At 38.8% G+C, this 26482-nt stretch overlaps 1 protein-coding gene across 4 annotated transcripts in view; it reads right to left on the bottom strand.

The window, feature by feature from the left end:
* Window positions 1–11472, bottom strand: part of dpp9 (dipeptidyl-peptidase 9) — a 43740-nt gene extending 32268 nt beyond the window's left edge. Inside the window, exons 1-8 of one of the 4 annotated variants that reach the window (XM_077224571.1) lie at window positions 11314–11472; window positions 9711–9784; window positions 6008–6098; window positions 5678–5916; window positions 4676–4788; window positions 4379–4552; window positions 4092–4263; window positions 463–573 (exon numbers count right to left, since the gene is read on the bottom strand). In XM_077224571.1, the coding sequence (XP_077080686.1) occupies window positions 463–573; window positions 4092–4263; window positions 4379–4552; window positions 4676–4788; window positions 5678–5916; window positions 6008–6063 (865 nt within the window). In that variant the 5' untranslated portion in view covers window positions 6064–6098; window positions 9711–9784; window positions 11314–11472. The remainder of the gene's footprint in view (window positions 1–462; window positions 574–4091; window positions 4264–4378; window positions 4553–4675; window positions 4789–5677; window positions 5917–6007; window positions 6099–9710; window positions 9785–11313) is intronic. The other 3 variants (XM_077224573.1, XM_077224572.1, XM_077224574.1) reach the window with 3 other exon arrangements.
* Between the last annotated feature and the right edge of the window lie 15010 nt (window positions 11473–26482).

The following is a 26482-nucleotide window of genomic DNA, read 5'->3' as shown; positions in this document are numbered from 1 at the left end:
TTAGTTTTATACAAATGTTCTAATATCCATATATTTTGTTCTAATATCTCAAGTAATAATTTCAAGATGAACTGTTTTTTTTTTTTAGATGATTCTTTTGTAGTGTGGGTTCGGTGAATTGTACTAAAAACAAACATCATTTTGTGAACCTTACTTCTCACGGCTGCTTCCTGATGGTTTAGAGAACAATTTTTTCAAGTCGACCCCTGTCGTTTAAAAAAATAGTACAAAGGCGAGCGCGTCAAGTATAAACAAGGCTTCAGCAAGCTAAATGAAACAAACATAAACTCTCTAGGTCAGTGGTTCTCATTAACTACTGTATTTATTGAAGAACATGCAGTTCTTGAAAATTCGGGAAATCGCAAAATAAACTGTGTTTAATTCATTTAACCACAATTAATTGTGAATATTATGAAAATAGTGATTTTGGCTGAAAACCGCTGATTTAGGTGTTCAACAAACCTTCAGGAGCAGCCGGAGACCACCAGTACCCGGTGAAGCGGTCAAATTCTTCCTGAATCACAAAGGTTGCGACTCCAGCAGACTTCGGGTCTTCCTTGACATTATTCAATCCTGGACAAGTGTAGAAGAGATATCAGATTTCAGAAACATCTAATCACTGTAACCTGATGTGCTCCATTTATAGATCAATGTTCAAAGAGAAACACAGAAAAAAAAAGGTCTACGAAAATACATAACATTACAGTTTTCCTCGTGTAAAACCAAAGTTCACCAATTTTCGTTTTGAAAAATCATAATTTTGAGTTATAGTAATTGTGAAGATAGTGATTTTTCTCCATATAGTGGACTTTAACGGTTATGAACGGTTTGAAGGTCCAAATTGCAGTTTCAATGCAGCTTCAAAGGCTCTACGCGATCCCAGCCGAGGAAGAAGGGTCTTATCAAGAGAAACGAAAGGTCATTTTCAAAAAATAAAATGAATTAAATAAATTAAATCACGTGATTACGTGATTGTGGTTAAAAAGTATATAAATGTTTATTTTCTTTTAGAAAATTACCAATCGTTTCACTAGATAACACCCTTATTCTTCGATTGGGAACATGTAGAGCCTTTGAAGCTGCATTGAAACTGCAATTTGGACCATCGTTGAACCCCATTGAAGTTCACTATATGGAGAAAAATCCTGGAATGTTTTCCTCTAAAACCTTCATTACTTTTCGACTAGGGCTGCACGATATTGGGAAAAAATTACATTGCGATATTTTATTTTTCTGCGATATATATTGCGATATGAAAACAATTTCACCCAATGACTTAAATAGCTTTCTTTGGAAAGAATGAATCATCTGAATGACTGGGGTGATTTTGTAAAGGAGTAAATCTGCATAGATTCTATTAACTAATGTAGTTAACTAGAGTTTAATAAATGGAACCTTATTGTAAAGTGTTTCCGATTTGTTATATCTCGTGAGTTCAGTGTTGGACAGGGGTGGTAAAAGTACTCAAAAATTATACTCGAGTAAAAGTATATATACCTAAATAAAAAATGACTCCAGTAAAAGTAGAAAGTCCTCCATTCAAACATCACTTGAGTAAAAGTACAAAAGTATCCGATTTAAAACGTTCTTAAGTACCGAAAGTAAAAAGTTATTATTCAAACTGTAAATATTAATAATTAAACAGATCAATTGTTTTGGGAGTGAAATGCAATGTTTTAATTGAACAAATTATTAGATACTGCAATTAAGAATTTGTTAGATTTGCAATTATAAGAGACAATGAAGCACGTGGCATCAATTCTAAACAATTTCATTAAGTTTAGTGACAGCATATTATGGTGCAATGACTGGTAGGCCATTCTTTGATACAAATTTTACAATTTCAATTCAATTATTGTGGTTTGATTCCGATCTTGATTCAATATTGATTCATTTTGATAAATATTTGGTACAGTAGATGCATGTTAATTTTTAAATTAAGAAAATCTCACCTAATTCTGTAAACATAGGCTACAGAGAGCCCTGTCAGCTGGTATTATTACATGCTAAAAATACATGTGATTTTTATTATAATAACAACTTTATAATATTTTAATGATATAAGTAAAAAATATAATAAATATATAGTGCACATATTTACCAAAATACTAATTTATACTAATATTAAATATATTATAAAATACTAATTTTTCTAGCAAACTAACATGCTATGGTCATGAATTTTTTTTTCTGAGGTAGCCTAAATGTAACGTTATCTGACATATTGTTCTCCAGCTGTTTTATTGACCTCTTTCTGCGGTTGAAAAACACTGATTTATTGATATTATGTATAAGGTATATACATTTCGGTAAGTTGTACTGTATCTTTCAACATAGGCTACCTATTATTGTTCATTTGTGTTTATTTACAATTAACTAGAGTAGTAAAGAGATTAACGGCACCCCATATAGCAGGCGCTAGCTATCGGTCACGTCAAAAGCTCCAAAACAGTATTTATTGTTTCAATTTCAATTTCGTAATAAATGGAGAGAATCTGAGAGCTGAGAATTTATTTCATATCAAAAGTAACCCACTCTGTCCTGTCTGTCGGTGTCAATGTCCTCTTTGCTTCGCTATTTTTCTCTGCGTGAGAAAATGGATGTGTGTTGTGAGAGCGTGTGGAAAGTGTCAATTGCGTGAGTCTCACACTGAATGAGTGAGAGTTGGCAGCTCTGCAATAGACATGTTCCATAACATTAGCTGCATCAAACAGAAGATGTGAAAGATACAGTGTAAGCGGGAATCTTTGGGTCATTGCTGGCCAGAGCTCCACCTTCACCTGTTTCTGCGGTCATCTTCCACAATGGCGAACTGACTGCTATGTGAGCGTATGCTGGCAAAGAGCTCGTGCGTTCTTTTTTTCAAAATAAAACCAAGTTTTTCATTGGTTTGGAAAGCCAGTGTAATAAATACTTGGAGCGGGCATGGGGAAATGTAACGGAGTAAAAAGTAAACTTTGTCTTTAATATTGTAGTGGAGTAAGAGTAAAAGTAGATGCAAATAAAACATACTCAAGTAAAGTACAGATCCCCGAAAAAAATACTTAAGTAAAGTAACGAAGTATTTTTACTTCGTTACTTACCACCACTGGTGTTGGACAGATAAGTTGTTTTAACCATTCATTAAAGTGAATCGGTACATCGCACAAGATTGGTCTCAACACAGAAAACATTTCATCACTGGATAGATTTTTTTTGTTTTGTTTATTGAAAGTGTGGTTTATCTGAATGTGTGGAACGCTTTTCAGAGAATATTTTTTTTAGCACAATTCACAACCAGCGGTAGTTCAGGAAAAAAATATATCCGAATGCTTCACCTGAAACTTCGGTCTTCCGACCTTTTACCATTGTGTATTCTCAAAGATATTCAGTCAACTCAATTCATTAATATGCGCGAGGGAGGGTGAGAGAGCAAGACAGTTTGAAAACGGTGAGAGTGCGCGCGCGACCGGGGCTCTCTCTCTCTGCTCGTTCTCTCAGTTTTGCGCAGCAGTCAGTCATCTATCACTCACCGGTCAAATAAGGCTTTGGCGGGAAAAAAATACGCTTTGGCGGTCGCCAAAAATTGTTCAATGGAGGAAGGGCATTCTGACTTTATTTTGAATTCTCGTGTTCGTTCAAGCTCAGAAATAAGAGAAAGACCACTGATCTGCCCGGCTCACAGAAAACAACGCGCAAGTTCCAGTCTTCTTACGCTTGATGTTTAAACTGACAGGACTTAAAAACACATGCAAATGATAAACTTTCACTATATGATGGTTAAACTTTGCAATTAATCCGGAGCTGCTGGCCCGTACAGATCATGAATCACGGATCAACTACTGTACGACTTAGGCCTACATCGCAACATCCTGCGATGTGACTATCGTGGATGCGCACATCGCGATATCGATGCTAAAACGACACATCGTGCAGCCCTATTTTCGACTGAAGAAAGAAAGACATGAACATCTTGGATGACGTGGCAGTGAGTAACTTATCAGGAAATTTTAATTCTGAACTGAACTAATCCTTTACATTGAAAATAACCCAGATTATAACCTTATTGGTAAACAACATAACTTCTGCTTCATATTAACAGATCAACAAACCTTTATGACAGAAAGTGAGTCTTCGCTCTTCTCCAGTTTCAATATTCGTCACCCACAGGTCGTTATTATTTATGAAGGCAATGAAACTGGGATCACCGGGCGAGATCTTGGGGTCCATGCGAATCCCTGAGCACTGAGTCTTTATTTCCACAGGCTTCATTGGGGCAGCCTGCTAAACATCACATGAGTTTCAGGCATAGAGACACACATGCATTATGAAGTAATTTCCCAGAAATATTAAACCGAGGGAAGCAGGATAAAAACAGCTTAAAAACAGCTAGACTCACAATGAATCCGTTACGGCCGCCATCACGGCAATAGAAAAGGCTGTTGCTTGCTTGGAAGAGGAAAAGGCCGCTTTGTGGGTGATAGTCGTAGGACGTGATGCCAAAGACTCCCAGACGCTTCCTCTCACGGAGAAGCTCCTCCTCACGGGAATATACACCATGATGCGGGGTCGCCTACAGGAAGAACACAAATTAATTATATAATTAATATGTTTATGTTATTAATATATTAAAATCCCTCATATATGTCGTTATGCTGCTGTTAGCATCATATTCCAAGAACAAAAGAAATTATACCTGAAAGTGATCTAACATCTGTTTCCATGATAACACCAGGAGGGCTTCTTTCCGTATCTTCTTTGGGATTTCAGAGTACAACAATGAGTTTTCTCTGCTCCCATAGGGCATTCCTATTTAAGTATGACAAGATGAAAAGATTAGGAAAATTATAGAAATGAAAGAAACTTGGAACAATTTGAAATTTATTATTTCTTAAGACACACTACCATTCAAAAGTTTAGGGTCAGTAAGATTTTTTTTAAAGAAATAAATACTTTTATTCAACAAGGATGGAATTTTATTCATCATTAGACTGATTACAACAGTAACAGTAAAGACATTTTAATCTCACAAAAGATTTATATTTCAAATAAATGTGATTCTTTTTAACACTGATAAGAAAGGATCATTTGACACTGAAGACTGGAGTAACAAATCAGACAGCAGATAATTTTTAAAACAGAAAAATATATCAAAATATATTTTAAAAACCAGTTATTTAAAATTGTACCTATTTCAGAATATTGCTGTTTTTACTGAATATTGAATATTAGAGACCTCTTTCAAAAACATTCAAATAAAATCCTTACAGACCCCAAACTTTAGAACTGTAGTGTATATGGTCATGTGGTGCGAACAACAACGTCATGTGGTCCAACCAACATGCATGAGGGAAAAATCAAAACAGGAAATGACATCAGAGGCCCCCTGCAGATCCTCATGACTGTGTTTAGGTCATTATATCAGGTAATTTGACTTTTATGACAAGCCAAGGTTGCTTCAGGTTGTTTAATAATGATTCATTTCTAACAACTTGGTATCCGTTTAAAAAAAAAGATTTATTTTCTTTATCATGAACCCTTTTTCACTGAACCACAGCATAACCATTTAAAAACATACAGGCTAAAAAAAAAAACTATATTTTAATAACGAAATGAGGAACTGATGCATTTGTTGATACAAGAAGCTGCATTCTTATGAAAAGGGTTGATTGTGTTCACAACTATGAGAAAAGAGTACCAAGGTAGTAGAGCCGGTGCGAGTGAGGGCCGGACTCATCGTGCTTCTGAACGAACTGGAAGTCATGGGGTGCCTTGTTTATGATCATTCCCGAGTACTTCCGGCTGCCGTGAATGATGTCACGCAAGCCATCCCATGAGTGCTTCTCCACAAAAAACTGGGAGGGGACGTCTTCCATTTCCACAACCTCTGTGCTGTCCGAGATGTCATCTACTGCGGTCATTCTGACAGCTGCAAAACTGAGCACAGGAGCGACCCATCAGACACACACTCAAAAGACATTTGATTTATATCAAATGGTGTAATGACAGAAAAAAAAACATGCTGTACCTTTTCCAACTACCGTCAGTGTCGTCTTCAAGTTTCACCCTTTTTCCTCTATGCATTAACCAGCATACAACCCTCAACAAGATCTGGCAACCTGCAGGATAGAGAAGAAAACATACATGTATTTATATCATGCCTTACTTGTAATGTCTTTAAATTATTTTCATTAAGGACTTTTCTCATGAAAAACTGATAAGCAATTTATTTGATTTAATAAATCGCATGTCATGCAATTAGATTAAAACTCGCAGCCATAATATAAAGAATTTTGCGATGTGTTTTTTCAGGAGCTGATATTCATTTAATAATGTTGAGTAAACATGATATCTGTAAATCGTGATAACTGCAAATATCCTCCTTCCACAAAAGACAGAAAAAAAAGATTAATTAGGGGAAATAATTTTTTTTTGTTGAAAAATGTACTTCCATTGTGTGAATAACATGCAATTATGTAATAAAAAAGTCACTAATTATGAGAGTTTTAAAATGTAATACAGTAATTATGTAATACAGTTTCCATGTAATCAGATGCAAGCACTGTCTGCAAAATCTACTGCGGAAATTATGAGCAGTCGTTATGTACTTTCCAATAGGAGGGAAATACAAGCCACTGAGGTTTCAGAAATAACTAAGCATTAGCATGAGGAATGTTATTAATCTCAGCTCTACGTGAGAGAGTGCGAAGTTGGTAAGAGTGATGTCACTGAGGAGGAAGTAGGACAGACGCTATTATTCCAAAAAAGCTGATAATATTTTTCCAGGTGGTGTCTATATATGCCTTATCTTACCATAAATGTTGATGTGGTACAGTTAAGTTTAATCATTTAGTGAACCTGTCACACTGCAATGCAAACTGAGCAAAAAAGAAGTTGTAAAGGATAAGTATAAATTGTATTGTAGCTTATTTCACATGGGAATAGATTCAATAATCATAAAAAACAAATCTGGCCATTTAAAAAAAACAACATTTGACTGACACAAACAAAAAGGTATACAAATAAAAGTCATCCATTCAATCTTTGGAAGCTGAAACTATCAAGCAGATTTGAAAGGTTTCAAAGCAATGAACCTGCTTGTAAAGGACAAAATACACAATGTTTCCAACATGACGACTAATTCGGAAATACACTGTTGCTCAATGCATTGTAAAAACATAATAAATTGAGCTTTTATTATTGAGTTCATAAAGACACGTATGAGGACAAGATTCATAGCAGCTCTTGATTTGTATTACAGATATAGTCTAACAACAGCTGATCTCAATGTTATTCAGCTGTAAACCTGGGTTTGCAGTGTCACTAACTGTCATTTGGCAGTTTCTTGTCGAACCAGTTTAAGTGCCACAGATCAAAGACTGGTTGTACTTGTTGCATTTCAAAACTAGCAAGCTGCTTTTTTAGACAGATGGGCACCAAAAACATTAAAAACACTCAAACATTAATAAACATTAATATGATTGAAATATTAACTTTAAAGTTTAGGAATCCCTAAAGCTGCCGTTACAGGTCGAGTTCAGAAGGGTTGGTCAACGTTCCAAACATGCAATTCGATTTGGGTAGTAACTGATAACATATAATCTGGATTACGTAATCAGATTCCAAAAATCAAGTACTTGAAATTAGATTACGGGTCCTTCTCAAAAAATAAGCATATTGTGATAAAGTAAATTATTTTCCATAATGTAATTATAAAAATTAAAATTTCATATATTTAAGATTCATTGCACACCAACTGAAATATTTCAGGTCTTTTATTGTTTTAATACTGATGATTTTGGCATACAGCTCATGAAAACCCAAAATTCCTATCTCAAAAAATTAGCATATCATGAAAAGGGTCTCTAAACGAGCTATTAACCTAATCATCTGAATCAACTAATTAACTCTAAACACCTGCAAACGATTCCTGAGGCTTTTAAAAACTCCCAGCCAGTTTCATTACTCAAAACCGCAATCATGGGTAAGACTGCCGACCTGACTGCTGTCCAGAAGGCCATCATTGACACCCTCAAGCAAGAGGGTAAGACAGAAAGAAATTTCTGAACAAATAGGCTGTTCCCAGAGTGCTGTATCAAGGCACCTCAGTGGGAAGTCTGTGGCAAGGAAAAAGTGTGGCAAAAAACGCTGCACAACGAGAAGAGGTGACCGGACCCTGAGGAAGATTGTGGAGAAGGACCGATTCCAGACCTTGGTGGACCTGCGGAAGCAGTGGACTGAGTCTGGAGTAGAAACATCCAGAGCCACCGTGCACAGGCGTGTGCAGGAAATGGGCTACAGGTGCCGCCTTCCCCAAGTCAAGCCACTTTTGAACCAGAAACAGCGGCAGAAGCGCCTGACCTGGGCTACAGAGAAGCAGCACTGGGCTGTTGCTCAGTGGTCCAAAGTACTTTTTTCGGATGAAAGCAAATTTTGCATGTCATTCGGAAATCAAGGTGCCAGAGTCTGGAGGAAGACTGGGGAGAAGGAAATGCCAAAATGCCTGAAGTCCAGTGTCAAGTACCCACAGTCAGTGATGGTCTGACGTGCCATGTCAGCTGCTGGTGTTGGTCCACTGTGTTTTATCAAGGGCAGGGTCAATGCAGCTAGCTATCAGGAGATTTTGGAGCACTTCATGCTTCCATCTGCTGAAAAGCTCTATGGAGATGAAGATTTCATTTTCCAGCACGACCTGGCACCTGCTCACAGTGCCAAAACCACTGGTAAATTGTTTACTGACCATGGTATTACTGTGCTCAATTGGCCTGCCAACTCTCCTGACCTGAACCCCATAGAGAATCTGTGGGATATTGTGAAGAGAAAGTTGAGAGATGCAAGACCCAACACTCTGGATGAGCTTAAGGCCGCTATCGAAGCATCCTGGGCCTCCATAACACCTCAGCAGTGCCACAGGCTGATTGCCTCCATGCCACGCCGCATTGAAGCAGTCATTTCTGCAAAAGGATTCCCGACCAAGTATTGAGTGCATAACTGAACATAATTATTTGAAGGTTGACTTTTTTTGTATTAAAAACACTTCTTTTATTGGTCGGATGAAATTTGCTAATTTTTTGAGATAGGAATTTTGGGTTTTCATGAGCTGTATGCCAAAATCATCAGTATTAAAACAATAAAAGACCTGAAATATTTCAGTTGGTGTGCAATGAATCTAAAATATATGAGAGTTTAATTTGTATCATTACATTATGGAAAATAATGAACTTTATCACAATATGCTAATTTTGAGAAGGACCTGTATATTACATTTCAAAATACTCGTAATTAGGCTTGCTGCGATAGTTGGTTACACGGTGTTCAGCTGCATATCGATTATATCACTTACCCAACGGGGCACTTTATTTGTTAACAAAGCAGTCTTATTTGTTTTGCTAATAAAATATCTACGATTAGCTAACATAAGTGAGTTTGTCATTGATTGTTGATGTGCTTTTCATTAAAATAATAATGAACCCACCAACCATTCAAGCAATTGCCATCCCAAAATTGACACTGAACGCAAATAAAATTGGTTCAATTGTGCACGGTACCGGTATTAACGGTGTTGTCACACAGATTAACCAGTGGGAAAATTTCCTCACCATCACATCCCTACTTGACAATTACTTTTTTAATTGATTACATGTTAATCTCACAATGGCAGTATATTTTTAATTGATTCTCTCTACTACTACTTTTTTATCTTTTAATTTTTCCTTTCCAAAAAAGCTTACTGCTTATCAGAAGGTCTTCCAGGTTTGTGGAATTGCGCACACAGACCAGCCACTTCACAGTCTTGATGTGCCCACTGAAAAAACACACAGCATATGATCACTGGATTTACAGAAATCATTGCGCTTCTAACAAACTAATCAGCTCCTGATGAACACATTAAAATTTTTTTTTTTTTACATCTTTTTATTAGCCTAAATATTATTTTCATTGTTTTTAATTTAAAATTATTTACAGGTGAAACTCAGAAAAATTAGAATATCGTGCAAAAGTTTGTGTATTTCAGTAATTCAAATTAAAAGGTGAAACTAATATATCTAGTATATCACTAAATACATATGCATGATTATACTTTTCAGAGGGCCGACATTTCTGTATTTAAAATCCTTGATTTATTTATTTATTGATTGATTTCATGCAATATTCTAATTTTCTGAGATTTTGAATTTAGGGTTTTCATAAGCTGTAAACCATAAACATCAAAATTATAACTTTTGCACGATATTAAAATTTTCCGAGTTTCACCTGTATATATTTAGAATAACTTTTCATTGAACCACACACAAACCCCAGTCTGGGAAACCCTGACTTAATGTAATATTGAATGCACTTCGTGTTGTTGAAAAAGAATTGACTATATTTTATCTTCATTTGTATTTTTATATTAATATGGTACAAGATTATCCTATTCAGATCAATGTGATAAACGAGTTAGGTCATAAGAAAACTAAAAGCAGTCAGATTATATTACTTTAAATGTGTGCTGTAATGGTTTACAATACTAATAACTAGCTACAATTGGTGTCCTGTAATTTGGCATCAGTAACTGACTACAATTTTGTAGGTAACAATTTTGTGTGTGTTTTCTCGATTTCTATTCGATTATAGTAACATGCGTTGTGGACGTTTCTTTGCTGAAAAAAGTACCGAACCCCCCATGACAGCCAAACGACGGTCTCTCACACATTCATGTTTTAACTCCATTAGCGCAGATGAACAGCCTTTTCTACCAACTAACACACATTTACCGAGTATTGACATGTTTTAAATCGATCTGTATATGATTTGTGTGAGCTACCAGATGTTTTAGATCACTGGAGTCAGAATCAGCTGATGAGTCAAAGACATGTTTGACCGGTTGTATGTGTTGCCTGTGCTAACAGTTAGCCGAGCTGCTATCAAATCTAGATGACGGGAAGTCAAATCAATCACAAAATTACACTTTTAATATATAACTATATTATCAATTGTGAATCTACACAACAGATCTCACGTTGAGTCAGCCTTTAATAATACTAGTAAGTTAAGTTTACGTTAATGCTAATATAATAATATCAGGTGATAATATCATGTTAGCATAAATATCTCTCTGCTTTTTCCAGGTCTATCAGATGAGCTTTATACAGTCAAACACTAAAGCACCCTTATCAGCTCATCGTCAGAATATGATATATGATGATCGTTATGTGCGGGTGATTGTCAGAGATCATCAGCTGATTTCATGTCTGCTCGGCCTCTGTTGACGGGCCGCTCACAGAAAACCGCTTTGCTATGAACATTATCATTTCAACTAATGATCGCTCAACATCGCATGTGGGTACTTACAGGTAGACCCTCAAAGCAAACTCTCATCTGTGACCTGTTGAATTCTTAAACGTATTTGTTGGTAAAAACAGAATCCATAAGCGCGAGAAGTGCACAAAGCGACAGTCATGAGTGCGGATGAAAACCAACCGAACATCATCAGCGACACCGGAAGCGCCGACAAACTCCTACTTCCGCTTTTCATTTAGTTACATTATTAAAAACACTTTAAAAATTAATTCATGAATCCGAAACATACATATATACTGAATAAACTTATATCACATTCTTACATTACACTTTTCGCTTATGGCAGATAGATAACTATATAATATTTAACCATATACTGTAAGTATAAAATGTAATATATTTAAAAGTCCTATAATTTCTCACAAAATTATTTGTGTGCTATGAAAATAAATTATTTAAATAAAGAACATTGAAAGAATGAAGAAATATTATCTTCAAATTCATTGAAATTCTGATAATTGTTCTCAAATAATTTAATGCGACTGTTTGTAATAAATGATTCCCATCCAAATGTAAAGCTTAGCAACAGCTGCTGTATAGTTATAAAAACAGCTTTTCAATTGGCCTCTGTGAATAAAAATAAATAAATACAAAAAACTACCAGTAAAAAATATTCTTCTTTTTTTTAACCAGAAATCAGACCAAAAGAGCATTCCAAAAGTTAAGGTGTAGTTCACCCAAAAATAAAAATTCAGTCATTCATTAATTGCTCACCATCAAGTTGTTTTTAAATTGTATCTAAACTTGAGTTTATTTGTTCTGTTGAACACAAAATAATTTTTGAAGAATGTTGGTAACCACCTGCTAACAAAAATATGTTTATATGAATTATTTGCTAACATTGATGAGGTTATGAAAACGTTATTTCTGAGTGTTTTTAAAACGTTAAAAAGTTTTACGTATGAAGAACGTGTTTTCCTTGGTTTATGTGAACGTTAGAGGAACATTCCATTCTATCATTTTGGAAATGTTATAAAAATGTTATTTCTGAATGTTTTCTGAATGTTCAAAACATCCTGATTGGATGGCCCGTCCATCACCGCGCTCACACACAGACACTCGAGTAGGTGATAGGTGAAAGTGCCACAGAGCCACGTGCTGCCCTGTTTATATGTATTTACATATTCATTTCTCACAGCCACAGGTATGGATTTCAAAGTAACAGGATTTTTATTTACCAACAACTGTGTTAACACATTTTTCTAGAGTGTTTAAATTTTTCCAGAGTATAAAAGTTTCTAAGTGCATTAAATATTTGAATTACAAAAATAACAGATAATACTTAACTTTAAGATTCACATTTTAGTAGTACACTAAATTTTGTAAGAGTGTAACAAAACATGGCATTATAAAGAGCAAAGATTACATTTTCTAAACCAAAAACACAACCCCACCATAAAGGGGAAAAATAACACAAACTAAAACACACATCTTACAAATCTAAAAAGTTATGCGAAAGACAACACAATAGAAAAAGAAAACACCACAAAATTGTGTTCTGTGTATATGATTTGTTTCATATGGAGTTTCAAACATTGTCGTTTTACAGTGTTCAAGCTGAAGAGAGAGAGAGAGTGTAACGTTGACTGGATATGCTGGATGGGCGCATGAGCAGAGTTGTGAGTGATAGAAAGACAAAGAGAGAGAGAGTTTAGTTTAGAATCAGATGAAATGCTGTTACTGAAGGGAAATTCAAAGTCCTGATTGATTAGTGTAATGCATTGGGTTCAATCAGCCAAAAAGGAACCCAACAATCACAGTTCCCCTAACGTTCCCATTTGGTTATTTTTTTTTTGGAAACCAAATAAGAATGTTCTAGGAACGTTCCCTGTAGATTATTATTTTATAACCTAAAGAGAACCTTCCCAGAACGTTCACTAATGTTCTTTAAAAGTTATGTAAATGTGAGGACAAAACGTTCTTAAAACATTTTACAAACTGGATGTTTTGAATTTTTAAAAAACATTCAGAAATAACATTTTCATAACCTTTCCAAAATGATAGAATGGAATGTTCCTCTAACAAAACATCTTTAATACCTTAAAAAAAAAGGTTTTGAACGTTCATAAAACATTCAGAAATAACGTTTTCATAACTTAATGGGAATATCAGCAAAACATTCTAAGAACATATTTTTGATATCTGGGGATGTTGTTCTAAGAACGTTTTTGAGATTATGAGAACATCAGTCAAATACAAATAACATCATAAAGATGTTCCAAGAACGTTGTTCTAAGAACATTTTCACTCAACGTAATAACGAGAATGTATTTTAATATGAAAACTTTATAAGACTGTTTCAGAAACAGTATTTTAGGAAGTTTTTTTTACTAACATTTACATAACTTTTACATAACGTTAGTGAAAGTTATGGGAACGTTCCCTGTCAGCTGCACTGAAAAAAAAAGTCCTTTGAATTTACTTGATTTTAATGTGTACATCGGTCCCACGATCAGAATGTGTTCAACTGACACAATTTTCCTCTTTTTTCTCAATTAATTATTGTGAAACATAAATGAATTGTGTTGTATATACATGCTTTATTTGTGTAATTTCAAAGACCTGATATTTCCATTTTTTTCAGTGCAAACAGTTCCTGGGCCCCATTGACTTCCATTCCCCAATACTTTACCTTCATACTTTAACTCAAAACGGATTCATAAATTTGGTACAACACAATACCTGTGTGTTGTAGGCTGATGTCCTTGGGTGGGCACTGTTGGCTTTGAAAACGTCTCCCTAGCATTGTCAGAGGACAGATGCAAAACGCGTGGAGGAATCCATGTGTGGCCTTATGCTTAATATTTATATATGTGAATGACTCCCGATTAAAAAATATAGTCTACATTCTCTGTAATATTTCTATTAAAGAGAGTTTCGTGTATTTAGGAATCAAAATAACACAAAAATAGCCTACTAAATTAAGAATTTTAATGCCCCCCTGCTCAGTCCTTATTTGTGGATAGGTCTTGCAAGTACAATGGTGTATACTAATGTTGCTTAAATTTCGATGGAAAAATAAAACTCACTATATTAGAAAATCAGTATTACATTCCTATAACAAGGACGGCTTAAATTTTATTGATGTTGACTCCCTAAAAATGAATTGGCTTAAATGCTTCCTCCACAATCAATCTTCAATTAGGATATATGTCTTTTCTCAATTATATATTTCCTTTTAATGTGCAATTATTCTATTAGTAAACTTACTATTAAAATTTCCAATTATCATCAGCAAATACTTGGCGACTTATTTACAAGCATAATTTCTCACCAAGTAATTTCTTTATTTGGAAGAGGAAATCCTTGTTTGTTGAAAACTGGTTCAGTAATGGAGTTATGTTAGTATCAGCTGTTTGGAAATTATGGTAACTTATTCAGCAACTCTGATTTTATTCCGAGATACTAATTTCCATCTGGGAAAGAATTTAGTCTAGTTTTCAAGGCCATCTCTTTGGAAATGTATTTGCTCTTCAGAAACAATAATAGTGGCTCAATGATTTCTGTTTGTCCCCCCCAGCCCTGAGTCCACAGTGGTCGGTTCTATTTGTTTCTCTGTACAAAAATCCAATTGCAAAACCAGGTCCTTATTTTTTTAACCTTGTTACCCCAATTCCTTACATAATTTCTTATTGGAACATTTTTGATGTTATTAAGTGGACGTAGCCTATATATTTGGTCACTGTTTGGCTAGATTATTGTAATGCTCTACTGGGTGGTTGCCCTGCACGCTTAATAAACAAACTACAGCTAGTTCAAAACGCAGCCGCTAGAGTTCTTAGCAGAACCAGGAAGTACGACCATATCAGCCCGGTTCTGTCAACACTGCATTGGCTCCCTATTAAACATCGTATACATTTTAAAATATTGCTGATTACTTACAAAGCACTAAATGGTTTAGCTCCCCAGTACTTGAGCGAGCTCTTAACGCATTATAGTCCTTCACGTCTATTGCGATCTCAAAACTCCGGCCAGTTGATAATACCTAGAATATATAAATCGACTGCTGGCGGTAGATCCTTGTCCTATTTAGCACCAAAACCTTGGAACAATCTTCCTAACATTGTCCGGGAAGCAGACACAGTCTCTCAGTTCAAAGCTAGACTAAAAACACATCTCTTTGACCTAGCATTCACAAAACACTCTATAGACTTCTATAATTCAATATTAGGCTGCTTAGATTAGGTCAGCCGGAACTGGAAACACTTCCCTTAAATCCTGATGTACTCGTTACATCATAAGAAGAATGGCATCTACGCTAATTTTAGTGTCTTTGTTTATCCCGAGGTTTTCCCGCAGCCTGCCGGATCCAGGCCGTTTCCAGATCTGACGAAGGACTTTCTCCTGGACCTGATGACAATGCAGTGCTGAAGTGCCAACTAGCCTCTACCTATGGAGGATCCCTATACCACTCTACAGATAAAGCGTTGTGGAATTTTTTGGTTCGGGTACCTACCCAAAGTGATAAGATAATATAAAAATTCTACATCAAAATTTATAGACAAGTAGTTTGTTTAGGCATGGTTTTTAAGGAATTATAAACCTGCGAACATATATTCAAACGCACATAACTATAGAATCAATTCTTAATGCGCATGTGAACGCCATCAGCGTCTATCACAGGTTCACGTTTAAAGTCTGTTTAGAGAGAACGGTGTCGTCTTAGCGGCCCCTAATTTAATAACAAACTATCATTTAGACGGAAGTGAATCAATCAAAACTAACTTTAGCTGGAAAAAACATTTTTCAAGAGCCACTATAAAACCAAACCAATCTCTGTTACCTTAAATTATATCTTTATCTCTGTAAAGCTGCTTTGAAACAATCTACATTGTTAAAAGCGCTATATAAATGAGGATGACTTGACTTGACTTGACTCCCTCAGAAATTTAAAACAAATAAAGTTAAAGAAATATCTTATACAAATATTTACAGATTTTTTCCTGTCAAGTATATTCTTATATTCTTTTTTGGGGTTTTATATAATGACAAGAATCTAATCAAAGCATGTTTTTGAATTAACCTTCTTTTTATTTATTGGAAAGTTTTATATCCATAAATGTAAATATACAAAAAGTAAAACCCACTTTAACATCTTCAAACAACAATTAAATTAGCTTAAAATACAATCTAAATTGTTTTTAATATGAAAATATCTATATATATCTAGAATGTGTGCCATATTTAAAATTCTTTCTTAATGCTTTTATTCATTTTTTTGCCCTCACTCTTTTTTCTTTCTTTTCTTTCTCTGTAATTTCTTAGGAAATATTTTTGAATAGGTTAATTAGATTAATTCTTTATATATTTTTTCTTGTTAACTATTGAGCCATAACTTGTTTATTGTTTGAAAGAGTGTTTGCATGTTATTGTAACCGGTTTGTAAAAATCACAATAAAAAATCTAAATGAGAAATAATTGCAGCGCTCTTGTCCACCGCTAAAGAGTTAGTGTCGCTATTGAGTTAGAAACGCTGAAAGCGGTTTTCAGGTTTCATAGAAAGAGAATGATGTGAGCGTTTGACAAGCCGTTTTAACATTTAATCATTTAAACCTACTAGTCTCTATTTTCATTTTTAAGTACTAGTACTTATTCATTAGCTACTATTGTATTGCTTATTCTTTAGGTAGCCTACTAGTGCCTTTTTAAAGATACGAGTACTTGTTCATTATACTAGTCCTTATTTATTAGCAGAGGCGTCAAGTCCAGGTTCAGGAAGTAAAATTCCTCCTCAGTATTTTGTTCCAATCACCTGGATTTGCTAATTAGCACAGTTTTTCAGCCAGGAGATAAAACTAATTAGTGAAATCAGCTGGCTGAGTTAATGGGTGGAATAAACATATGGCAGGACTTTTACTTTCTGACCCCTGGAATTGACACCTTTGTTTGATACTATGGCTTATTTATTAGTTACTAGTACTTATTCATTAGATACTAGTACTTATTCATTAGTTACTAGTACTTATTATTCGATACTAGTACGTATTCATTAGATACTAGTACCTATTAAATAGATAGTCCTTATTCATTAGATACTACCTATTATTGTCCTTATTCATTATATACTAGTACTTATTTTGATAGTGACTAGTAACTATTCTTTTGTTACTAGTAACAAATTAAATTTTTTGCCATTGACTTCTATGGGGATCTGTCATTCAGATATCAACTATTCAGTTCTGACTAGTATGTATTCCAACTGTGACTTGTACATATATTGTCACAGTGTTGGGTTGTGTTTCCCCGGGTGTCCACTAGAGGTCTCTTTCCCTTACTGTCACCATTCATTCTGGAACTGCATTTCCCATGATCCTTTGTCTGTTCTCATCACTCATCATTGCACGCAGCTGTTTCTCATTACATTGTTAAGTTCTGTGTATAAATACCCTGTCTGTGTCAGTCCATGTCACGGAGTCGTTGTTATTCGTCACACCACTTTGGAGGTCTGTGTTCTTGCCTTTTATTGTTTTGATTCTTGTTTATGGATTGCCTTTTGGTTTTGACCCCTGCCTGGACTGGTTTTATGATTTTGGATTACCCGAATAAACTGCTATTGGATCTACCCCTGTTTCCTGTGTGTGGTATCGTGACAGAACGACTCCGTCACGATGAATAGATCCAGCAGTTCGGGATTCCATAACCCTTCTCCTGTGTATGGGGAAGGAAGGGGACCACAGAGAGGAGGTTCGCAGGTCGGGGAGGAAGCGCCTCGACTAAACATTTTTCAATGTTTTGGCTTATGGGCCCAGCAGACTGAGGAAGCAGCGGCGGCTAAGGCTTCAGCGAACTCGTCCATCAGAGATGGTGAGTCGTTTCTGGGGACTCGTCTGGCAAAGTTCTCCGGAACTCGGGGAGGTTGCAGGGGAGGAGGTGGTCGACAAATTCCACGACACCATCCTCCGCCTTGCCATTCTTCTGATCCGGAGCCGCCGGACTGGTCCAGTACAAGATTCTCACCGCTGGTTCCACCCCGCACAAAGTCATCATCGTGGGGCTCATCTACCACAAGGTCCTCACCACTGGTCCCGTCCAACTCAAGATCCTCGCCGCTGGTTCCGCCCAGCACAAGATCTTCGCCGCTGGTCCCGTCCATCTTAAAGCCCTCGCCACTGGTTTCGTCCAGCCCAAGGTCCTCCTCACCACTGGTCCTGTCCAGTCCAAAGTCCTCGCCCCTGGTCCCGTCTAGTACTGAGGCTGCAGCTCGCCATCAAGGACGGAGGAGGAGGAGAAGGGCCTCGTATCTCCCCAACAACCCGGTGGTCCCGAGTCCGGTGGTCTCAGTTCCGGTGGTCCCAGTGCAGGTGGTCCCGAGTCCAGTGGTCCCGAGTCAAGTGTCTGCTGTTCCTGAGCCTGAGCCAGTGTCTGCTGTTCCAGAGCCGGAGCCAGTGTCTGCTGTTCCAGAGCCAGAGCCAGAGCCAGTGCCTGTTCCAGAGCCGGAGCCTGTGTCTGCTGTACCTGAGCCGGAGCCGGAGCCAGAGCCAATGCCTGTTCCAGAGCCGGAGCCTGTGTCTGCTGTACCTGAGCCAGAGCCAGCGCCTGTTCCTGAACCAGTGTTTGTTTCTGTGTTTGTGTCTGTTCCTGAGCCGGAGCCAGTGTCTGTTCCTGAGCCGGAGCCAGTGTCTGTTCCTGAGCCGGAGCCAGTGTCTGTTCCTGAGCCGGAGCCAGTGTCTGTTCCTGAGCCGGAGCCAGTGTCTGTTCCTGAGCCGGAGCCAGTGTCTGTTCCTGAGCCGGAGCCAGTGTCTGTTCCTGAGCCGGAGCCAGTGTCTGTTCCTGAGCCGGAGCCAGTGTCTGTTCCTGAGCCGGAGCCAGTGTCTGTTCCTGAGCCGGAGCCAGTGTCTGTTCCTGAGCCGGAGCCAGTGTCTGTTCCTGAGCCGGAGCCAGTGTCTGTTCCTGAGCCGGAGCCAGTGTCTGTTCCTGAGCCGGAGCCAGTGTCTGTTCCTGAGCCGGAGCCAGTGTCTGTTCCTGAGCCGGAGCCAGTGTCTGTTCCTGAGCCGGAGCCAGTGTCTGTTCCTGAGCCGGAGCCAGTGTCTGTTCCTGAGCCGGAGCCAGTGTCTGTTCCTGAGCCGGAGCCAGTGTCTGTTCCTGAGCCGGAGCCAGTGTCTGTTCCTGAGCCGGAGCCAGTGTCTGTTCCTGAGCCGGAGCCAGTGTCTGTTCCTGAGCCGGAGCCAGTGTCTGTTCCTGAGCCGGAGCCAGTGTCTGTTCCTGAGCCGGAGCCAGTGTCTGTTCCTGAGCCGGAGCCAGTGTCTGTTCCTGAGCCGGAGCCAGTGTCTGTTCCTGAGCCGGAGCCAGTGTCTGTTCCTGAGCCGGAGCCAGTGTCTGTTCCTGAGCCGGAGCCAGTGTCTGTTCCTGAGCCGGAGCCAGTGTCTGTTCCTGAGCCGGAGCCAGTGTCTGTTCCTGAGCCGGAGCCAGTGTCTGTTCCTGAGCCGGAGCCAGTGTCTGTTCCTGAGCCGGAGCCAGTGTCTGTTCCTGAGCCGGAGCCAGTGTCTGTTCCTGAGCCGGAGCCAGTGTCTGTTCCTGAGCCGGAGCCAGTGTCTGTTCCTGAGCCGGAGCCAGTGTCTGTTCCTGAGCCGGAGCCAGTGTCTGTTCCTGAGCCGGAGCCAGTGTCTGTTCCTGAGCCGGAGCCAGTGTCTGTTCCTGAGCCGGAGCCAGTGTCTGTTCCTGAGCCGGAGCCAGTGTCTGTTCCTGAGCCGGAGCCAGTGTCTGTTCCTGAGCCGGAGCCAGTGTCTGTTCCTGAGCCGGAGCCAGTGTCTGTTCCTGAGCCGGAGCCAGTGTCTGTTCCTGAGCCGGAGCCAGTGTCTGTTCCTGAGCCGGAGCCAGTGTCTGTTCCTGAGCCGGAGCCAGTGTCTGTTCCTGAGCCGGAGCCAGTGTCTGTTCCTGAGCCGGAGCCAGTGTCTGTTCCTGAGCCGGAGCCAGTGTCTGTTCCTGAGCCGGAGCCAGTGTCTGTTCCTGAGCCGGAGCCAGTGTCTGTTCCTGAGCCGGAGCCAGTGTCTGTTCCTGAGCCGGAGCCAGTGTCTGTTCCTGAGCCGGAGCCAGTGTCTGTTCCTGAGCCGGAGCCGCCCGAGGGGTCTTCACCGCCCTGGCCGCCCGAGGGGTCTTCACCGCCCTGGCCGCCCGATGGGTTGTCTGCTTCGCCCTGGCCGCCCGAGGGGTCTTCACCGCCCTGGCCGCCCGAGGGGTCTTCACCGCCCTGGCCGCCCGAGGGGTCTTCACCGCCCTGGCCGCCCGATGGACTGTCTGCTTCGCCCTGGCCGCCCGATGGACTGTCTGCTTCGCCCTGGCCGCCCGATGGACTGTCTGCTTCGCCCTGGCCGCCCGATGGACTGTCTGCTTCGCCCTGGCCGCCCGATGGACTGTCTGCTTCGCCCTGGCCGCCCGATGGACTGTCTGCTTCGCCCTGGCCGCCCGATGGACTGTCTGCTTCGCCCTGGCCGCCCGATGGACTGTCTGCTTCGCCCTGGCCGCCCGATGGACTGTCTGCTTCGCCCTGGCCGCCCGATGGACTGTCTGCTTCGCCCTGGCCGCCCGATGGACTGTCTGCTTCGCCCTGGCCGCCCGATGGACTGTCTGCTTCGCCCTGGCCGCCCGATGGACTGTCTGCTTCGCCCTGGCCGCCCGATGGACTGTCTGCTTCGCCCTGGCCGCCCGATGGACTGTCTGCTTCGCCCTGGCCGCCCGATGGACTGTCTGCTTCGCCCTGGCCGCCCGATGGACTGTCTGCTTCGCCCTGGCCGCCCGATGGACTGTCTGCTTCGCCCTGGCCGCCCGATGGACTGTCTGCTTCGCCCTGGCCGCCCGATGGACTGTCTGCTTCGCCCTGGCCGCCCGATGGACTGTCTGCTTCGCCCTGGCCGCCCGATGGACTGTCTGCTTCGCCCTGGCCGCCCGATGGACTGTCTGCTTCGCCCTGGCCGCCCGATGGACTGTCTGCTTCGCCCTGGCCGCCCGATGGACTGTCTGCTTCGCCCTGGCCGCCGGCTACACCATCACCCCCTGTCTCTGTTTCATTTCATGGACCTGGCCCCCCATCCCTCCCCCTGATCCTCCACCGTTCCACCACCCTCCTGGACTCTTGTTTTGTTTGTTTTTTGTGGGTCTTGGAGCGTCTGGTAGCCGTTCCGTTGAGGGGGGGTTATGTCACAGTGTTGGGTTGTGTTTCCCCGGGTGTCCACTAGAGGTCTCTTTCCCTTACTGTCACCATTCATTCTGGAACTGCATTTCCCATGATCCTTTGTCTGTTCTCATCACTCATCATTGCACGCAGCTGTTTCTCATTACATTGTTAAGTTCTGTGTATAAATACCCTGTCTGTGTCAGTCCATGTCACGGAGTCGTTGTTATTCGTCACACCACTTTGGAGGTCTGTGTTCTTGCCTTTTATTGTTTTGATTCTTGTTTATGGATTGCCTTTTGGTTTTGACCCCTGCCTGGACTGGTTTTATGATTTTGGATTACCCGAATAAACTGCTATTGGATCTACCCCTGTTTCCTGTGTGTGGTATCGTGACATATATATTAGTATATATATATATATATATATATATATATATATATATATATATATATATATACTATAGTAGTTATTCATTAGGTACTAGTACTTATTTTTTAGATACTAGTACCTATTACTATACTAGTATTTATTCAATAAATACTAGTACTAAGTCATTAGATACTAGTATAAATAGATACTAGTACCTATTAAATAGATACTACTTATTCATTAGATACTTGTACTTATTCATTAGATACTACCTATTAACTAGATACTAGTACTTATTAATTAGCTACTAGTACTTATTCAATAGATACTAGTGTTGTAGTATTCGAGAATGGTCTTGGTCTTGAGACCACTTTTTGATGGTCTCGGTCTTGTCTCGGTATTTTCTTTCAAGACCAGTCAAGACCATAACTGTGGAAATATCACTACATTGCCAGTATATCGTCTAATTTTTTTGTTAACATCCTTGCTTTCATTGGACGTAAAACGTACTGATTAAAATCCAAGCAATAACGTGACTCATTGCTAATTTTTTTTTTTTGCTACCGCTGTCACCCATCCCCATCCCCGCCCCCTTTCACTTGCAATCCCTAGAAAGTGAGCTGTGGTTGTCTGGGAGAGGGAGAAGATGTCTGCAAAATCTTCAGTAATACAATTCGGCTACAAAAACTTATAAACTTATAAAAACGCATAAAAGCTGACATTAAAGCTATAGTATTCAATGTTAAAAATCGGTCGAGAAAGCCTGAGACGTTAGGGAAGTTAAAAAAAAACTCATCCCGCCCCTCCACACACACACCCCTCCCCTCTGTGCTACTTGATCCCTCCCACCGGGAAACGAATTGAACAAAGTCGCTCAGTCAAGCTGTGATCACCGGTAGTAAACATCGGACACACATCATATGTAAAATTGCCTTTAGACACTTGAACTTAGTTGCTTCATCAACAATTCAATGTCACGTTTGAGTTCACGTCAACGCAAGATTAGCAACACATGAAATATTCTAAACTCCCCACCACCATTAGTATAATACTACTAGTATTGCTAAGGTTTTCAGTAATTGTTATTGCAGTACACAGCGCATCTTGTTCAAATTTCGATCTGCTAGAACAGAAACCCGCCAGGCCTACTGAAATATATTCAGGGACTTCAAGAAATATAATTACTTTGACCTGTGATAGGCGATGCTAAATGGCTAAGATTCCAATGCCGACCGGCAGCAGGAGCAAGTTGTCAAACTGATAAAAAGCTATTTATGTAACACGTCACACCATAAAAGTATAAATAAATGTTTACCTGCTCAACAAAAAGTCAGCCGTGTCCGCGTCGGTCTTCAGTCCCAGATCTTCCTGAAGCTTCCTCCAACGGTTAATGGTGGACCCTGTATCCTACTCAAAGTTCGGCGTTCTTCACATTTTTTTTTTATCTCTGCTCGTTCCTCTAATGACTTTCTCTTTCGTCCTAACTTTACTGTAGGGGCAAGCAGGGGACGCTTGCTGCTGTCTTTTTTTTTATCCATTGCTGATATGCTACTTAGCTAGCTACCATAGACTGTCAGCTGCTTACGCGCGCAATTTCATGTCGCAGGAGGGGGGCGGGGGCGGGTGCGGTGGAGACGCGAGCGCCAGGCGGAGTTTCAAGTGGAGCTGGTAATTGGATGAGAGCAGTTGACCAATGTAAGCTGTCCGGCCGGACAGCTTACATTGGTCAACTTCTCTGCGGCTGTACAGCCAGAGTGAATGGATTTTTTTCATTCTTTTTTCTATTCATATTGTTAGGATTGTACTATATAACCATAACCAGCATCTAAACGAGGATATTAATAATGAACAATCTTTGAAATCGTATACCATAGCTTTAGTTCAAAAGCAAACTTAAATCTGTAAAAAAGAGAAACTTGTGTCTTTAGTTCTTACTGTCGATGATTGTTTCTGAGCATCTACTTTTTACATAGACTTACTGTATTCATATTCAGCTTTACTTTTAATGCAGCGGAAAACCCTGGGTGAATGTTTAGATGTTGCTGTATAGATTGACTTTAAAGTTAATGTTTTGAAGTAACAACTCAAAACAACCATTGAATATGTATCTTGGGCATTTTTGCACACTGTAAAAGATCTTGGTCTCGACTTGGTCTCAGCCCCTAAAAGTCTTGGTCCTGTCTCGGTCTCGATATACTCTGGTCTTGGTCTTGTCTTGGTCTCGGGTTAGGTGGTCTTGACTACAACACTAATAAATACTAGTACTTATTTATTAGACACTAGTATCTTTTGTAATTGTTACTAGTAACTATTCTTATCTTACTAGTCACAACTGCTTTTTTCTAGTCTTATGTTATGACTAGTCAGAACGGCCACTGTAGAGTTCAATTAAAAATCTTACTAGTAAAATAAAAAATCTTACTAGTAACATTTGGAATAAATACTGGTATCTAATAAATAGGTACTAGTATCTATTGAATAAGTACTAGTAGATAATGAATACTATGAAATAGATACTAGTATCTAAAAAATAAGTACTAATAGCATGAAAATAGAGACTAGTTGGTTTAAACAATTAAATGTTGAACGGCTTGCCCTACTACAGCGTGCAAACTCAAAATTATTTTATTTATTTTTTTGCGTGGGTTTCATGGATGTTTAGATAATTATAATAGAATTCACATGTTCACGTTTGTATATATATATATATATATATATATATATATATATATATATATATATATATTATACCTATTTTTTAAATGAGTTTTACCCATTTAAAATAGGTTTAGGAATAGGTTTGATGTGAACTTAATAGATTAAGTGGTTAAATGCACGTGTTAATGCTTTGATGGGGTTTAGGCTTTGCTTTTCTCAGAGGATTCCGGTGACGTCACCTCTCCACTTCTCCACCTCCACAACTGATCCGTTGAAATACTTCAGTTTCTTTTCATATCAAGATATTATAATATTATAATATAATAGGCAATTAAAACAAATAGAAATATTTAAAGTGATATAATATATTATATCAGTTGTTATATCTGATATAATAGCCTATATTATATCAGTTTAAATACTTTATTTAGCCTAACGTTATATTACATTATAAACCTTAATAAAGAATTGATCACAAGGGGATTGTTTAGGGCTCCTTGTCATTAAACAGTTTACAAACCCCTGATATAGGCCATCTTGCAAATTCATAATCAATTAACAAACATTTTATTTGTGATGATTTAATGCTGTCTGACTTATAATTGCCAATAATTGACCGTACAATAAAACATTACAATTGTCCCAAATCTCATTGTAACTGCTTCATTATTATATTATTATATATTATGTATATTTTTTAATGATTTTTTAAATAAAATGAAATAAAATTGAATAAAAATATGATTTATTATCACTTAGTTACATCAAGGTTCAAATCAAATAAAAATGGCACATTCAAGTTAAAAGTTACAACTGCATGATGTAACCACTATTTGTGTGTTAAGCTGTTCGGGTGGGTATAAAGAACGTTTTTGCTCAGGTGGCCCAAATGTACGCCCAATAAAGAATCAAAAAAAAAATAGAGGGAACATTGCTCAGCACTGCTTGAAGAAGGAGATTTGTGGGAGAGGCCACTGAGAGGCCATCGTTCACTGAAAGAGCTGCAGAATTCAATAGCTAAAACAGAGTAAAGGTGGCCCACTTGACCAAATGAAGAGCTGTGAATAACACCGAGAGGCTATGAGAGGCTGGCACAAAGATGCAATTACTCAAAAAGAATCATGTGAATTTGCCAAGAAAACACTGATTTAGTTCAGCGTGGGAAAAGATTTTGTGGATGAGACCAATAACTTTTTACAACAAATCCAAAGCTTAAACTTGCAGCCCATGGTCCTCTTTAGTGACTGGACTTTCTTTTAAAAACAGAACGAAGAATGGTTGAGACAAACGATAGTGGAATACTGCAGGAAAGCCTGTTTAATTCTGTTTCAGAACTGAAGCATGCAGAGAAGCCAATCCCATTCACCGAATGAACACTGTAGTGGCTCAAAAACAAAACAGGTGAATATCAATAGCAATAGTCAGGTCAAAATCGGATATGATAGAGAATCTGTGGAGAATTATTAATACACAAAAATAATACTGGAAACAAGAATTATATGCAAACAGGATATTTCAGCTTTTTATTTTGTCAAGAAAATTCTCTAAAATAAAACCATGCATAAAATAAGGAACTGATTTCTGCACAGAGTACTATATATATATATATATATATATATATATATATATATATATATATATACACACACACACAATATATATATATATATATATATATATTTATATACACAATATATATATTATATATATATTATCTAGAGAGAGAGAGAGAGAGAGAGAGAGAGAGAGAGAGAGAGAGAGAGAGAGAGAGAGAGAGAGAGAGAGAGGGAGAGGGAGAGGGAGAGAGAGAGAGCTTAGTCATGGTAGAAATGTTGCATGCATTATTTTATTATAATAGGAATAAAAAAAAACATTTAAATATTTATGCCATCTCTATTTTAATTTTTAGAAATGTCACAATTTTACTCATGGCACACATTGTTCTGTTATTAAAATAGCATAAGGGTTGATCTCAGTAATAAAAAGGTTGAATATAGGACAACTTGGTCAGAAATGAGGGCG

The sequence above is a fragment of the Siphateles boraxobius genome, unplaced genomic scaffold (genome assembly GCF_051911475.1).
Source record: "Siphateles boraxobius isolate OS27281-9 unplaced genomic scaffold, OSU_SipBor_1 9, whole genome shotgun sequence".
Classification (NCBI taxonomy): domain Eukaryota; kingdom Metazoa; phylum Chordata; class Actinopteri; order Cypriniformes; family Leuciscidae; genus Siphateles; species Siphateles boraxobius.
Note: the sequence above shows the minus strand (reverse complement) of the source record. Positions and strands in the feature narration are given on the sequence as shown.